The sequence below is a fragment of the Pimephales promelas genome, chromosome 25, assembly GCF_988280905.1.
Source record: "Pimephales promelas chromosome 25, fPimPro1.hap1.1, whole genome shotgun sequence".
Classification (NCBI taxonomy): Eukaryota; Metazoa; Chordata; class Actinopteri; order Cypriniformes; family Leuciscidae; genus Pimephales; species Pimephales promelas.
The window spans coordinates 18,346,605-18,362,482 of NC_142793.1; the positions used below are offsets into that span (position 1 = coordinate 18,346,605).

The 15,878-nt window shown below is 37.0% G+C and overlaps 2 protein-coding genes across 3 annotated transcripts; both read left to right on the forward strand.

Annotated features, from left to right (window-relative positions):
- The first annotated feature begins 235 nt into the window (after positions 1–235).
- Positions 236–5,654, forward strand: sh3gl3b (SH3-domain GRB2-like 3b). 2 transcript variants are annotated; one of them, XM_039646907.2, is made up of 10 exons: positions 236–416; positions 2,155–2,223; positions 2,338–2,410; positions 2,500–2,643; positions 2,733–2,866; positions 3,099–3,257; positions 3,441–3,544; positions 3,635–3,750; positions 3,959–4,033; positions 4,775–5,654. In XM_039646907.2, the coding sequence occupies exons 1-10, from the start codon at positions 372–374 to the stop codon at positions 4,981–4,983; spliced, it is 1,128 nt and encodes a 375-aa protein (XP_039502841.2). In that variant the 5' UTR covers positions 236–371; the 3' UTR covers positions 4,984–5,654. The 2 variants fall into 2 exon arrangements, with proteins under 2 accessions (XP_039502841.2, XP_088983541.1); XM_089127415.1 differs by lacking the exon at positions 236–416 and having other exon boundaries at positions 2,390–2,410.
- Positions 5,588–12,473, forward strand: nedd1 (NEDD1 gamma-tubulin ring complex targeting factor). Its single transcript, XM_039646906.2, has 17 exons — positions 5,588–5,730; positions 6,482–6,625; positions 6,913–7,007; positions 7,088–7,204; positions 7,362–7,502; positions 7,843–8,072; positions 8,154–8,355; positions 9,609–9,762; positions 9,856–9,984; positions 10,068–10,112; positions 10,229–10,333; positions 10,413–10,457; positions 10,559–10,731; positions 10,811–10,994; positions 11,065–11,173; positions 11,522–11,588; positions 11,703–12,473. The coding sequence occupies exons 2-17, from the start codon at positions 6,490–6,492 to the stop codon at positions 11,805–11,807; spliced, it is 2,037 nt and encodes a 678-aa protein (XP_039502840.2). The 5' UTR covers positions 5,588–5,730; positions 6,482–6,489; the 3' UTR covers positions 11,808–12,473.
- Positions 12,474–15,878: the final 3,405 nt, after the last annotated feature.

Here is a 15,878-nt window from a genome sequence, read left to right on the forward strand (position 1 = left end):
AGTATGAAAACTCTTCCTTATAGGCTAGTTATTTATGGAAACTTTTAGAAGTCTTTATGTAGCTAAGCTAATACTGCCCTACATCTGCAAAACAGTCCTCTGTATCACCTTCTAGTGAAATTCTTGCAGTAGATAGTAGACCGACCGATGAGTGACCTCTAGGACTGTCATAGTTGCAGGATCTCAGTACTGCCCCACCAATGAAATCTGGGCAATGTCCCAAGGTGCAAAATCACAGTACAGGCTCCATTGCGACGGACGGAAGAGGGTGGAGAGCAATGTGGACTCACGAGGAGAGATAGTAGCCTACAGACTGAACCATCCCGACACGTTTGTTCATGTGAAACATTTGAGGACGAACGCCGATAAGAATGTCAGTGGCAGGATTGAAGAAACAGTTTCACAAAGCAAGTCAGGTAATACGAAGCTTTTGTGCGACGATGCAAACAAGGTTTATTTCAGTGATCGAGTCATTTAAAAAAAGTGATACTGGCTTGACGACTTTGTTAACGGCGCTTTAAATCGCGGTTTTAAAGAGTTTGAGTACTTGTGTGACATTCTGAGTTTGTTGACTGCGTGAATAGTGTAGTAAAAGCAATGGCTGAATCGCGAACCAATTGTTCTTTTGAGTCGGCTCTATAATGAATCAGTCGAACTTCTGATCTTCACGAGCGAGTCTGACTGAATCCTGTGGTTCTTGAGTGAACAACTGGATTCATTGGAGTGGATCGAGAAAAGCAATTTTACATTCAAAAATGTACGAAAATATTTTGTTTACGACTTGACGCATAAAATCAGAGCTGCATTTTATTAAAAAGTGCAAAACGTTTTAGAGAAGTTAATAATGCAAGTTTTTTTATTTAGAACTTTTCCTCCTGAACTGAATCATGGCAGCAACCTGTAATGAACAACACCCTTAAAATCATATCGTAATTATAAAAAGTATGTAGTTAATGATATGTTGTCCCTTGAGCCATGCGACGTAATTACCTCACGACGTAAAGAATCGCCGAATCCGTTTTTGAACCGATTCTTTGAAAAGATGCATTCGAAGGAACCGATTCTCGAACATTAATAGTACCTTTCCTCACTTCATTGCATTCTTTCTCTGTTCATCACATCTAGGTTGTAGTAGTCAACTGTGCGTGCGTGACCTCACAGCCCATGAATTGTCTTAGTGTTCACAACCACCAAGCATGACGGAAATATGCAATATTAAAATATAAAGGGCATTAAATTAAATGTTAAATTCAGTTGTTCCACATTAGAACTGCTTCTCCCACCTTATTTAATCAAACATGTCCTTCTCACCTTGTGTTTTTGAACTATTGTTAGTGCAGAGTGTGCTAGTATGAAAGAGAAACTTGTGAGAAACAAGCCATGGGTGTTGTCTGATATCTTGAATCCAAAGTCCACTTACTATCTGCTATTGTTTTTGTTCATATTGAGTTCGTTGTGGATAATAAAATCTATAATAAATAAAATCTATAATAATTCAAAATAAAGCCTGATCATTCACTCCTGGAGTTTTTGTTTGCAGTATTAGGGACGGTTTCTAGGTCTACTCAAGCCACCAAAGTATGTTTTCCAAGGTCACATTCTTTCGATTCGTTCATGGTGATCTGAATTCTCTTATTATTATGGATTCATTGTCCAAATGACTGACCTTCATAAACAGTTTTGCTTATGAACCGCAGGAAGCAGATGCTCAGTCATCACAATGTGTTAAAAACGGCAAAGCGTGCGGATTTCCTGGTTTTGTTTTGAAATGTTGTAGACTTTGGATTGTGTTGTTATTGGATCAGCCACTCTTTATCATATCTTATTGTAAAGATTGCTATTAAACTACAAAGGTAATAAATAATAAACCAACGCTATCTGTAGTGTCCTTTAATTTCATCTTTTATGTTATAAAGACTATTATGTGCTGAAATAGTCACTAATCATGATATGAAGGACATTGCAGAAAGATTAGTGACCATACAAACACATAATAGTCTTCATAAAATGGAAGTTATGAAAAGCTATTATGTATCAAAATAGTGAAATGTTCATATGATGAATTGAGTCCGATCACATATCTTAACTTTTTTTTGTTAAGCCCACTCAACAAAGTAATATTTTTTTTTTCCCCCTCTTTGGTTATCTATACAGTTGCTAAAGGAAAAGATCAATGGAGTTGAAGGAACAAAACTGGATGAGGAATTCCTCAACATGGAAAGGGTATAAATATCAATCCCAACAAAATAAAGACAATATATTTATTTAAAATATTCAAAAATCTGTATGCATAAAACCGCTTTTTCTTTGTCTATTTTATTGATTGCTTTATTGTAGAAAACTGATATTACCCACAAAATGATTCTTGACCTTGTTCCAAAAACTATAGGATATCTTCAGCCAAACCCAGGTATTTAATATAAAATTTTATTATTTTTAAGGTTTATTCAGTGTTTTCTTTTATTATATGTCACTGATTCTCCTTTTTTGTTCTTCAAGCATACAGAGCAAAGCTCAGCATGCTCAACACAGTGTCCAGAATGCGTGGGCAGGTGAAGACTGTTGGCTATCCACAGACAGAGGGCATTCTGGGAGATTGCATGTTGCACTATGGCAATGAGCTTGGAGCTGAGTCTGGTTTTGGTATGTTTTGCACAATAATGAAGCACAATGATGTTGCTTACTGCTTAAAAATGTCAAAATATCAATTTTGATTTTGGCTACATTTGTAGGTTATGCTCTGTTTGAAATGGGAGAGGCGTTGAAACAAGTAGCGCAGGCAAGAAACAGTATGGATGAGCGAGTGAAACGAACCTTCATTGATCCTCTGCAGTCCCTGCAGCACAGAGAGCTGAAGGAAATTGAGGTCAGTTCTAAATATAAATATAATTTGTTGATAAATTTGTATGCTTCAATTTACTAATGTTCAGATTAGCTCTCCTTTTGCGTATGCATTTACTCCACATCATGAAAGCATTAGTGTAGTGTTGTGATTGTGTGACTTTAAACGTATTCTGAGCATTTGAAGTGAAAATAGTACGTATTTTTGTTGTGACTGAAGACATTACCATAGCTTTCCTTCTTTTTCTGCTTGTCAGTATCATCTCAGAAAACTTGAAGGCCGCCGTCTAGATTTGGATTACAAGAAGAGACGTAAAGGAAAGGTTTCAGACTCTGAAATGAACATAGCACTCGAGAAGTTTGAAGAATCCAAAGAACTGGCTGAGAGAAGCATGTTTAATCTCCTAGAGAGAGATGTAAGTTAGCATATGTATAAATACAGCCATGACCAAAACTATTTACAGTGACGTCAATTTTGTGTGTGCAAAAAGCTCATCCTGTAGGTTTTGCAGTTATTGTGAGATTACACAAATAAAAGTAGACCCTTTACAGTTTAGAATGATGTGTAACTGAATGGATTGTTTGACATTTTGTTTTAGGTACAACGGATGCAAAACCTCTCAGGTCTTTTAGGAGCAGTAATAGACTACCACCGTCAGTCCTGCCAGATTCTAGAAAATCTCAGGAGCAATTTGCAGAGCAGGTTAGAGTCATGATTAGTCCAAAGACGTCAGAGTCCCTGTACTAACCTTGGTTTCATTTAATATGTCCTCTTATTTTCCCCTGTATATAGGATAACAGATGCAAGCAATCAGCCCAAAAGGGAATTTGCATCTAAATCAGTGAGGAGCACAGTGTGCTACACGGATATTTATGGACTTTCCGCCTGCTCATCGGGACAATCATCAGGTGTGGTAATAGGTTATTTGACTGTGTTAAACATGAACTGTTGAAATACTGTATTATGTACCGCAGATACTGAGATCACTGAAGCTTTGAGTGAAAAATGCAAGTCATTTTAAACGTGATACATAGACTCTCACTCTTTTTTTATAGGTATGGTTTGATGTATCCCAGCAAGTTTTGCTACTAATGTCTTTCAATCTTACTTTAACAGATGCCCCGGTTGTGGTTCACCCTCCCAAGAATGTCAAGATAAACCCTCAAACAACAGATATGCCAACCAGCAACAGTAAGCAAGATCATTTTACCTCCAAAAAATGTCTAAAAATGGCTGCATCGTATATATAAACAGGGCATTCAAAAGTTTGAAGTCAGTAAGATTTTTTTTAAAGAAATTAATACTTTAATTCAGGAAGGATGCATTAAATTGATCAACCGTGACCATTTTAGATTTATATTTTAAGTAAATGCTAATAAATGATACTTTCTTTTCATCAAAGAATCCCAAAAATGGGTTTCAACATTGATAATGATAAGAAATGTTTCTTGAGCAGTAAATCGATTGATATTATTAGCATATTAGAATGACTTCTGAAGGATCACGTGACACTGAAGACTGGAGTAATGATCCTGAATATTCAGCTTTGCAAAAAGAATATCTTCAAATATATTCAAAAAATAGAAATCAGTTATTTTAAATTGTAATATTATTTCACAGTATTCAATTCAAGAAATGCAGACTTTGAGAGCATTAGAGACATCTTTAAAAACATTTAAACTAACTAAGACAATCCTTTTTTTTAATTTAGTTTATTTAATGCTTCTTTATTTAACACTTTTTAGAGGTTTAAATATTGATTTACAATGTGGTCTTAGATTTTAATTTGCTATGTATTCATATAATATAATGTAATAGTAACATAAATAAAGAAGGACACTTGCTTATTAGTTTTCAATTTTTGCTTTAAAGTGACCTTAATCTTGAGACAGAAGCTGTATAAATAAAGTTTCTTTTCTTGATGTGTGCTAGATGATAGCGCTCCCCCCTTGGATCAGCCTTGCTGTCGGGCACTTTACAGTTTCCAGACAGAAAACCAGGGAGAGCTCAGCTTTAAGGAGGGTGACATCATCATTCTGACCAACCAGATTGACGAGAACTGGTATGAGGGCATGATCAGAGGGGTGTCTGGCTTATTTCCCATGAACTACGTCAAAGTCCTTGTACCTCTACCACAATGACGGTGGGAAAAAACTGCATCTGGACAACATGAACTTTTCAATTCAACTTTTTGATTATTTGATAAAGAATAATGTGTCAAGCACTTCTGAGCCCTGTATATTTATCTGTATGATCACTATGCAAAGTTATCTACCCTGCCTTGTATTCCTAATTTGATGATATTTTTTTTAATGAATCTCAAGATGTTAAATAAACATGCTGCTATATTAAAGTTTTAAATATCCTTTATATTATGTGCACTATGAATGTTGATGTATATGATCCTTCTCAAGCGAATATTTGTCCTAAATAAAGATAGAAATAAATCCCAATGTGCACTGAACTGCATTACAATCAGCTAGCTTAAATATCCAGTGTTCTCACTATGAAATGAAATGAATATAAATCAAATAGTAAAATAATGTATGTTTACTTGCTATTTAAGAGTACTAAACAATATTTAAACGCATATTTCTTCTCAGACGTGTTTATTAAACAAACTTTGCAACAGAAACGCTGCAATGACTTCTAGTTGCCCTCCCCACACTGGCGTTGATGTAATTCCGAATTTTTGTCTGTTTTGAGCTCAGCGGCGCGCCGTAGTGGCGGTTCCTTACTGGAGCCACGGATGTTCAAACTCTTGTTGATATGAAAAAGTTTTACTTTCAAATAAAAGGATACAGTTACTCAATCACCGTGGATTTATTGTGAAGTGTTTACCAGCATAGTGTTCAAATTTTCTACACTTTTGATAGTCTAAACCAAGGGTAAGTAGCTAGCCGTTGCTAATCAGCTGATGAATGCAGAAACTATTAGCACAACAACACGAACAGCAACAAACAAGTGCGAATTGGAGAGTACAAGATATTTAACTAGTGTAACGGGGTTATTCTAAGTGTTTATCGTTAGAATTAGCGGTAGAAATCACTTTTATGTAACTGAATCAGATTTTTTTTTTAAAGTTAAAGAAGATTGACGTGAACTAGCTGCGATGCTTGTTGGCTAACTTGCATATGTAGTCAGAGTCATTGAGGATATTTTAAGCTTAGTTTTGGCTCAATTCAGATTATAAATAACAAAACCGACTTTTGTTAAGTCGAGTCCCAGACTAAAATGCATGTTTGAGTGGTTTTAACAGAAAGCAGCTTGCACTGACATATCTTAAAATATGTTGTTTTGTCTCAAGATTTATAAGGTTTATTTTGCAGGCATGCTTGTAAAAGCTACTCAAACGTCCTAATTAAACTAAGGCCTAATCCTGGCTTAATCTAAAAGCTTGTCTGTTAAACCGGTCTTATAAATTAATGTACAGATAATTTGCTGTCAGTACAAAAAAAAATGTAATCTTTTAGTCTGTTGCTAATCATAAAAAGTAACAAAATTACATTAACGGCACTTTAAAGTGCAGCACAGTTGGATTTAATGATCTTTTTTTTTTAAGTGAAGCATCTATTATTTAAGACAAACTTGATAGTGTTGTGTGCCTGACAGCTGTCCCATCTTTTTTTCTCCTGGCAGCCGTGACTATGGAGGACGTCACACGGCTGGTGTCGTCAGGTGACTGTCTGAAGATCTGGGACTCGACCTCCATGACGGTGGTGGAGCAGTTCAACCCTCACAGTGCAACATATCCAGTGGCTCAAGTGTGCTGGAGCAGCAGCAGTATCCTCTCTCATTGTGAAATCAATCTATTTTCAGCATCACACATGTCCCAGAGAAATGCCAGTATGCTTAAGACATGACAATGTGTGTAGCATCTTATAGAAGAGATATTCCCTTTGGTTTACCAAGTGAAGTGTGCAGCACAGTACAGTACTAATAGAAAAGAAAGCTTAATGTAGAGAGATGTAAAGAGAAGCATGTTTGGAGAAACACAGTACATAATAAGTATTAATATCAGAGCAGTTAATATTTGATAGATGAAAGTGCTTTGCCTTGACAGTGTTCAGATCAGTACTTGGTCAGTGCCAGCAGTATTGGGGACAAGCTGGTGGTTTCCAGTCTCAAGTCGTCACCAGTTCCAGTGATGGAGCTGGGTGAAGGGGTGAGCTGACAAACTTGATACGGTACTGTTTTTCAATATATCAAGATTATGTGTGTCTCTTAATGGCCTTTTGTTTATAGAAAAAACAAACTCGTGTCAGTCTGAACTCCACGTCACAGTTCCTGGTCAGTGGAGGACTGGATAACAGTGTTAATATCTGGGACCTAAAGACAAAAAGGTTGCATCGGACCCTTAAGGTATCGCATTGTTTCAAACCGTTTGTTGTTGTATTTCTTGCATATTTCAGGCATTAACTGCAAGCTACAAAAGACACCCAGGGGAAGGTTTAGATCATCTACTAGAGTAGACAGACGTCTATATCCTAATCCATTTCCTTTGTCTCTTTCTGTATAGGACCACAAGGAGGAAGTGACATGTGTGTCTTTTAATGGAGGCGATAGCTATATAGCTTCAGGCTCCACTAGTGGAGATATCATCCTCCACAGTATCACAACCAACCTGTCCAGCAAACCCTTCGGCCATGGGCCAAATTTGGTACGTCTTTAGCCATACAAAATATTATAAATATATATATTTTGTATACATTACAAGTTTGGGGAAGATGTTCATGTTATGTTTCCAAATGCATGTTATAAGCGACCCAGACTCAAAGCAGATGCAGAGATCATGTGGAGTTCATTTACTGTGAGATGTTGAGAACACAGGAATATGGCTGCTGATCGAACAGTGTCATGCTTCAACACGCTCCACATCTTTTATTTAATTAAATCACAGCATTTGCAATTCATAATCACACCAAGCCATACGTTTTCAGTTTTATTTCAATGAATCGTGCAGCCCTAATAAAAAAATACACCATGTGATCTCTCTTCAGCCAATCCATGATCTGAGGTACTCGCTGGTGAAGAGGTCTCTGCTGGGCACTGTGTCTGACAGTGGCTCTGTGGCACTCTGGGACGCTAACACTCAAAAGGAGCTGCACTTGTTCGAGGGGGCGCACAAAGCCCCGTGTTCAGGGTTAGCCTTCTCCCCAGCCAATGATTTGCTCTTCATCACTGTGGGGCTTGATAAGAAGATCATCTGCTATGACACCTCCAGCAAAATGTAAGAAAATCGTCACATTTAATATGCATTTTGTACATTGAAATTTGATTTAGTTATTAATGTGTGTGCGCATCCCCACAGGGTGTTTCGCAATAAGCAGGTGGAGTCTCCACTCACAGCCATCGATTTTACCCCAGATGGGGCTGGACTGGTTGTGGGCTCAACGCAGGGAAGGATCTACCTGTATGATTTGAGAAACCTCAGTGCGCCAATCAAAATCACCACAGCTCACAAGACGTCAGTGACCTGCATTCGCTTCCAGAACTCCACCTCCAAGTTAAAGGTACAGCTGTCTACGTTATGTGTACATAAACACATTTCTACAGAAGCACCTTTTATGTTTCATGCGAGGTAGTGTTTTTTTTTTTTTTTTTTTTGCTAAACTGACTCCGTATCTCCATAACAGAAATGAATGAATATGGGAGACAACGTTTAAAAAATGAAGACAAAAATAACGCACGTGCAGTTTTATATATTTATTTGTTTATGAAGAAATAGCTTTAAAAATTCTGTTGTAGGAACAAATAATTAATCAAATTTCTCAGATTGAGAATATATTTTAACTAATTGAACCAATTGATAAAAAAGTGCAAAACATGCAGTGCATTTTATTTTAAATTTGAAATTGTTTTAATCAATTTAATTAGATTTTAATTAATATATAATTATTTCTTAAATTGTATTTATTTACTTTTTTTGTAACACCTGATGTATTTTAAGTATGTAATATACATTTTATATTAAATTATAATTTTTATTTTTAACTTTTTTAATTGAATTATAATGAATCTATTAATTAATTTATTTCACATTTTGTAATATAATATAGGTTTAAAAATCTGTTATCATTTTTAAAATCTTTTCTAGGAATAATTGATTATTCAGATTGAGAATATACTTTATTTGATGTGTGTAGGTTTGATGTATAATTTATGCTGTTTTAGTGATTTATGTATTTTTGGCAGTCACAGTGTGTTTATATAAAATTGTCATTAGTTTTAATTCATTTAATACCATTTTCATTAATGTATAATTATTTCTTACATTTTATTTGACTTTTTACTTTTTTTGTAACATCTGATGTAATTTTAAAACAGTCTGTCCTTGGAATAATTATTCAAAATTTTCAGATGAAGAATGTTTAATTCTTTGATTAAATTATATAACATGCAGTCACAGTGTTTCTTTTTATGAATTTAGAATTTGTATTTAATTAGTTTGAATTAATTTAACTAAATGTTAATTAATGTTTTTAATTTATTTTTAAAATTTTGTAACATCTGATAATGATTTAAAAATCTGTTATAGGAATATTTAATAAATGATTGTGATTATGATTAAAGTATGTAACATGCCGGTTGTTTTATAAGGAATTCGAAATTTTAATTTTATTAGATTTAATTAGTTATTTAAAAAAATAAAAAAATACACGCTTTCCCTGAAAATACAATATTGTCCCTCCCTATATTCAATAATGTTTACTTCTGAATACTTCTGACTATAATGCATATTTAAAATCCAGCCCTGTTTCCACAGTCCACTAAAACATCCAGCAAGTCTTCTCAATCAAATAAGCGGATTTCAGTAAAACTGAGCAGTCAGCAGACGGGACCTTCCACTCCAACATCTGCTGTCCCACCAAGTGTGCCTGGCTTTGAATTTCCTGGAGATGGCCAAGCCCAAGTCACAGGTCAATCTTCCTCTTTATGGCTTTTGCTCAGTTGGCATTAAAGCCTTGTTTGTAGGATGGTTTTAACGGTGCTGAATGTGGTGTCTGTTATAGGCCCTGCAGGTGAGTTCTCCCGAGAGGGCGAAGGTCAGCAGAGTCAAGATCAGCTGCCCAATGTGGAGAAATTTAGCGGCATAGGTCGGAACAGCTTAAGCCTGGATATTTTCTCCCCACTTAATGATGGTAAAATTGCTGATGCTTTTCATGTATTGTCCTTGTCTTCTCATTTCATGGGTCCATAATGTGCTTTTCCATCCTGTCTGCAGGTTTCAAAACACATGGTTTTGTTGATACTCCAACTTCAAGAAATGGTGAGTGTTTTAATTTTTTTTTGTTTATTATGTTCAATCATGTATGGCAGAGTTCAAGAGATAATGAATGTGGCGTGCAATGATTACATGGCTCAATGATCATGGCTCACATGTAGGAGGCAGTATAAACATGTTCTCGAGGGAAGCAGAAGGTCAGCACGGCACTGACCGGTTCACAGTCGGCAGAAACAGCTTGGACATCTTTTCACCTGTACGAGATGGTGAGGGAACTTTCACAGCTTTGGCCTCTATTTAATAAATGTAAATAATAAATGTACTAAATAAAGCATATCTCTATAGATTACAAAGGGCAAAGACTGAGTGATGCATCAAATGGAAAGAAAGGCAAGTTTGCACTAACAACATTTTAATCAACTGTAATGAGCAAAACAACATGGTTTTATTTACCTTTTGCTTACCAACATAAGCGCTTCCTGTGTTACTAGACTATGAATACCTACCTCATTTCTCTGGTGGGTCGTCCCAGAGGAAGACCCCATTGGGCACTCCAGGAAGTCGCTGCTACAGTCCATCTGTGGTTCACACTCCTCCACCAATCAAAGAAGAGGAGCCAATCACTACCCCACCACAACAGGCTGATCTACAGAATGGCACCAAGGTCCAACTTGTTTTGATTATCATCCCAACACATTTTTGTATTCATGAATTCAACTTACTTTCCACTGGATTATTGACAGGTGGAGAAAAATAACGGCCTCCGCCAGGACTATGATGTCATAACTACGCCACCCGCTGCTCAGAGCACACGCGTTCAGTCCACGCAGCCGCTCAACACTCCTGAGGCCAATCAGAGGAGAGATCTGCTCACCCAGCTCACCTATGATTCGCCTGTCAGCGGAGCTCCTCCTGCAGCTGCACCCGGTATGTTTGAATGGGCCACAATAAGTCATGTCAATGGGACACAATGTGTGACGGATGTTTTGATCTAAAGCTCCAGCGGCAGCAGTCGTATCTGGAGCCGAGGGCCGTGGAGCTCCACTCACCGCCGTTCAGATGAGCTTTGTCCGTAACATGATCCACGAGGCACTGGAGGACTTCAGGTGAGTCACCACATATTTGTCATTAGAGTCATTTCGAGATCACAGACTGGATAAACTTCAATTCAAATGACTGTTTCGTATTTTTATACTTTTCTAAATGTCGTTTACTCCTGTGATGCAAAGCTTCATTTTCGGCATCATTGCATCAGCCTTCAGTGTCACATGATCCTTCAGAAATCATTCTGATAAGCTGATTTTCTGCTCAAGAAACATTTCTTATTATCATCAAATTAATTGAATTTATTAGTTGAAACTATGTATGTATATACACTAATTAAACCCTACATTCTTTAGTCGTTTTGATATTACTGACTAAACTAGCTAGAAATTTTTTGTTGCTTCCTCCAGGGACACCAGTCATAGAGACATCATCAATCTACAGGTGGAGATGGTTCGACAGTTCTATATTCAGCTGGTACTTTTGTTTCTTTTACCAACCAAATCCATCCTTAAATAGTTAGAAAAAAAAGAAATTAAAAGGTAAAAATTAATATTACACCCCTGTAATAGTGCCATTTATCTTTTACAGAATGAAATTCATGGTCTGATTGAGAAGTACTCGGTGAACGATTCGCTCGTAGAGGAGATAGAGAGACTGAGGGAAGAAAACAAAAGACTACGAGCCAATTATTAAAGACATCCATGGACCCGCGTCTCCCACTGCGGCGGTCCGGAGTCAGAGGACGGATAGTAGCTCAAGTTCCTACTAGTGCCTTTACTCTGCAGACCAACGCTCACAGTCTGCTTTTCCATTTGTCATATTGGCACACAATTTTGTGGTCGGCTATAAAGCGTGTTTTGTAAGATTTAAATGCCTTATAATCAAATAGCAAGGAAGAGTACACGCTTTGTTTTTTCTCCAAGGTGTGTTTTGTATATCCTGACTAGTTTACAGGAAAAAAAAATGACACGTATTGGCACTTAGGATGTAAAAAGCATGAATGTGATAGAGTGAAGAAACATCTCAGCGTGGATTTTGCCACTTTTGAATTGTATTTCTTTGAAATTGACATCCAGATTATTTGTGCAAACCACATGCCAAAAATGAAAGGACATTGATGATTTTGTAAGAGTAGAACTGTAGGTGTTTTGCAGCTTCAAAAGGAGTGTATGGAGATTGTGTGAATGCTAGTGCTTCAATACATGACTTCTTTTGAATGAGTTTCATATGATCTTGGCAGTGCATTTGGCAACAAAAAGCAAAAGACTAACTCAAAAACAGTGTCCTGTACACTGTGCACCGAATCTGCATTCGTAAGGTGTTTTCATATTCCTAATAAATTATTTCTGCATTCATGTATAGCTGTGTTTTCTGTTTTGTTGCGGTTTCATTACAAGTATGACTGTAACAAAACAAAAGCTATGCATAAACAATGTCAGGCGTTAGGTTTGTTTTTACCTTGAGGACTTTTATTTTGTCTAAAATATCTGCGGTCTGTAAATAAAATTCATATTTTTTATGTAAATATCACTTTATACTTTTAACGTCTAATAGTAGCAATAACATTCTATTCGTAACCAGCTAGTGTATCAATTATTTAAACTTTTGAGGACTTTTTATTTTGACTTCATATTTTCAACGACTGCAGATGTGACACTCCTTCTTGTGGTTTTCAAAGCGTCCAAAGGGCAATATGACACATTAGCAAGTACGTAGATTAAAAACAACCATTGACCTTTTGTTTTTCAGTGTTCCAGCTTAACCCATTCAGACCCTGTGTCCATTACAATGGACATCACATGTCAGCCCCCTTTTTTAACTTCTGGAGCATTTCACCTAGTTTAAAGCCTGCAGTCCATGAGATTGGACGTTTGTCATCCAATCAAATGCCAGTAAAGCTCTGCATGTAGTAATTATATAAAAAAACCTCTACATTGAAGAGAAGCATGGCAGTACTTCACTCCTAACACAGAAGCAAGCAACATTTTCTAAGGTGTATTTACATTTTGTATCTATTTTTGCCAGTATTTCATAGTTTGTATGTAAAATGGAAAGATTGAACTCATTAACTAAATTTAAAAATCGACTATAGAATTGCACGTTTTAAATCAGGATTTTTAGGGGCCAAGCACCAAAGGTGCTGCGGCACCTAGAGTATCTGTTGGTTTTCTTCTTCTTCAGCGCCACCACCAGTTCAAAAATTCAACATTGAAATGGTTATAACTTTTGAACCCTTTGCTCTAGAGACATGAAATTAAGTACACCTGATTCCACTCCTCATGCTGATCACAACCAATACTGTACATTAAGACCCCGCCCATTACAGTAGTGGCCATTTTGAAATGTACAGTTCTCAGAAATGGACGCTCTAGACCCTTCCAGAGCTCAGATATTGAGATCCCACGTAGCATTTATGCCATTATAAATATCTCAATATCTCAGCTCTGGAAGGGTCTAGAGCCTCCATTTTTGCACTCAGGTTTAAGTCTCATGGCCCTCTATCAGAATCCAGAGTTTTGAGAAGATTGGAGAAACTTTATTTTTCACCCCAAAAAAAACGAAAGGGGGTACCACTGTCGTTTTTTTTTTTTTCAGGTCGAAATTTTGAGTTTCGATATCTCAGCTCTGGAAGGGTATAGAGCCTCCATTTTTGCACTCAGGTCTAAGTCTCATTGCCCTCTTATCAGAATCCAGAGTTTTAAAAAGGTTAGAGAAACTTAATTTTTCGCCCGAAAAAAAAAACGAAAGGGGTAACACTGTCGTTTTTTTTTTTCGGGTCGAAATTTTGAATTTCAATATCTCAGCTCTGGAAGGGTCTAGAGACTCCATTTTCGCACTCAGGTCTAAGTCTCATTGCCCTCTATCAGAATCCAGAGTTTTGAGAAGATTGGGTAAACTTAATTTTTCGCCCAAAAAAAAAACGTAAGGGGTAACACTGTCGGTTTTTTTTCGGGTCGAAATTTTGAGTTTCGATATCTCAGCACTGGAAGGGTCTAGAGCCTCCATTGTTGCACTCAGGTCTAAGTCTCATGGCCCTCTATCAGAATCCAGAGTTTCAAGAAGATTGGGGATACTTAATTTTTCGCCCAAAAAAAACAAAAAACGTAAGGGGTAACACTGTCGTTTTTTTTTCTGGTCGAAATTTTGAGTTTTGATATCTCAGCTCTGGCTGGGTCTAAAGCCTCCATTTTTGCACTCAGGTCTAAGTCTCATGGCCCTCTATCAGAATCCAGAGTTTCAAGAAGATTGGGGATACTTAATTTTTCGCCCAAAAAAAAAAAACGTAAGGGGTAACACTGTCGATTTTTTTTCGGGTCGAAATTTTGAGTTTCGATATCTCAGCTCTGAAAGGGTCTAAAGCCTCCATTGTTGCACTCAGGTCTAAGTCTCATGGCCCTCTATCAGAATCCAGAGTTTTGAGAAGATTAGGGAAACTTAATTTTTCGCCCCCCCACAAAAAAAAACGTAAGGGGTAACACTGTCGTTTTTTTTTCTGGTCGAAATTTTGAGTTTCAATATCTCAGCTCTGACTGGGTCTAAAGCCTCCATTTTTGCACTCAGGTCTAAGTCTCATGGCCCTCTATCAGAATCCAGAGTTTTGAGAAGATTGGAGAAACTTAATTTTTTCGCCCAAAAACGGAAAAAAACGAAAGGGGTAACACTGTCGTTTTTTGTATCGGGTCGAAATTTTGAATTTCGATATCTCAGCTCTGGAAGGGTCTAGAGCCTCCATTTTTGCACTCAGGTCAAAGTCTCGTGGCCCTCTATCATAATCCAGAGTTTTGAGAAGATTGGAGAAACGTAATTTTTCGCCCAAAAATGAAAAAAAAAACGAAAGGGGTAACACTGTCGTTTTTTTTTCGGGTCGAAATTTTGAATTTCGATATCTCAGCTCTGGAAGGGTCTAGAGCCTCCATTTTTGCACTCAGGTCAAAGTCTCATGGCCCTCTATCATAATCCAGAGTTTTGAGAAGATTGGAGAAACTTAATTTTTCGCCCAAAAATGAAAAAAAACGAAAGGGGTAACACTGTCGTTTTTTTTTCGGGTCGAATTTTTGAATTTCGATATCTCAGCTCTGGAAGGGTCTAGAGCCTCCATTTTTGCACTCAGGTCAAAGTCTCGTGGCCCTCTATCATAATCCAGAATTTTGAGAAGATTGGAGAAACTTAATTTTTTGCCCAAAAATGAAAAAAAAACGAAAGGGGTAACACTGTCGTTTTTTTTTCGGGTCGAAATTTAGAATTTTGATATCTCAGCTCTGGAAGGGTCTAGAGCCTCCATTTTTGCACTCAGGTCAAAGTCTCACAGCCCTCTATCATAATCCAGAGTTTTGAGAAGATTGGAGAAACTTAATTTTTTGCCCAAAAATGAAAAAAAAACGAAAGGGGTAACACTGTCGTTTTTTTTTCGGGTCGAAATTTAGAATTTCGATATCTCAGCTCTGGAAGGGTCTAGAGCCTCCATTTTTGCACTCAGGTCAAAGTCTCACAGCCCTCTATCATAATCCAGAGTTTTGAGAAGATTGGAGAAACTTAATTTTTCGCCCAAAAATGAAAAAAAACGAAAGGGGTAACACTGTCGTTTTTTTTTCGGGTCGAAATTTTGAATTTCGATATCTCAGCTCTGGAAGGGTCTAGAGCCTCCATTTTTGCACTCAGGTCAAAGTCTCGTAGCCCTCTATCATAATCCAGAGTTTTGAGAAGATTGGAGAAACTTAATTTTTCGCCCAAAAATGAAAAAAAACGAAAGGGGTTACACTGTCG

Excerpts from the sequence above, each read along its gene's own strand:
- sh3gl3b (XM_039646907.2), top strand. The coding sequence starts at position 372 with ATGTCAGTGGCAGGATTGAAGAAACAGTTTCACAAAGCAAGTCAG. Across the intron at positions 2,224-2,337 it reads AATTCCTCAACATGGAAAGG|AAAACTGATATTACCCACAA; the intron begins GTATAAATATCA and ends GCTTTATTGTAG. Across the intron at positions 4,034-4,774 it reads AGATATGCCAACCAGCAACA|ATGATAGCGCTCCCCCCTTG; the intron begins GTAAGCAAGATC and ends GATGTGTGCTAG.
- nedd1 (XM_039646906.2), top strand. The coding sequence starts at position 6,490 with ATGGAGGACGTCACACGGCTGGTGTCGTCAGGTGACTGTCTGAAGATC. Across the intron at positions 10,334-10,412 it reads CTTTTCACCTGTACGAGATG|ATTACAAAGGGCAAAGACTG; the intron begins GTGAGGGAACTT and ends ATATCTCTATAG. Across the intron at positions 10,458-10,558 it reads TGCATCAAATGGAAAGAAAG|ACTATGAATACCTACCTCAT; the intron begins GCAAGTTTGCAC and ends CTGTGTTACTAG.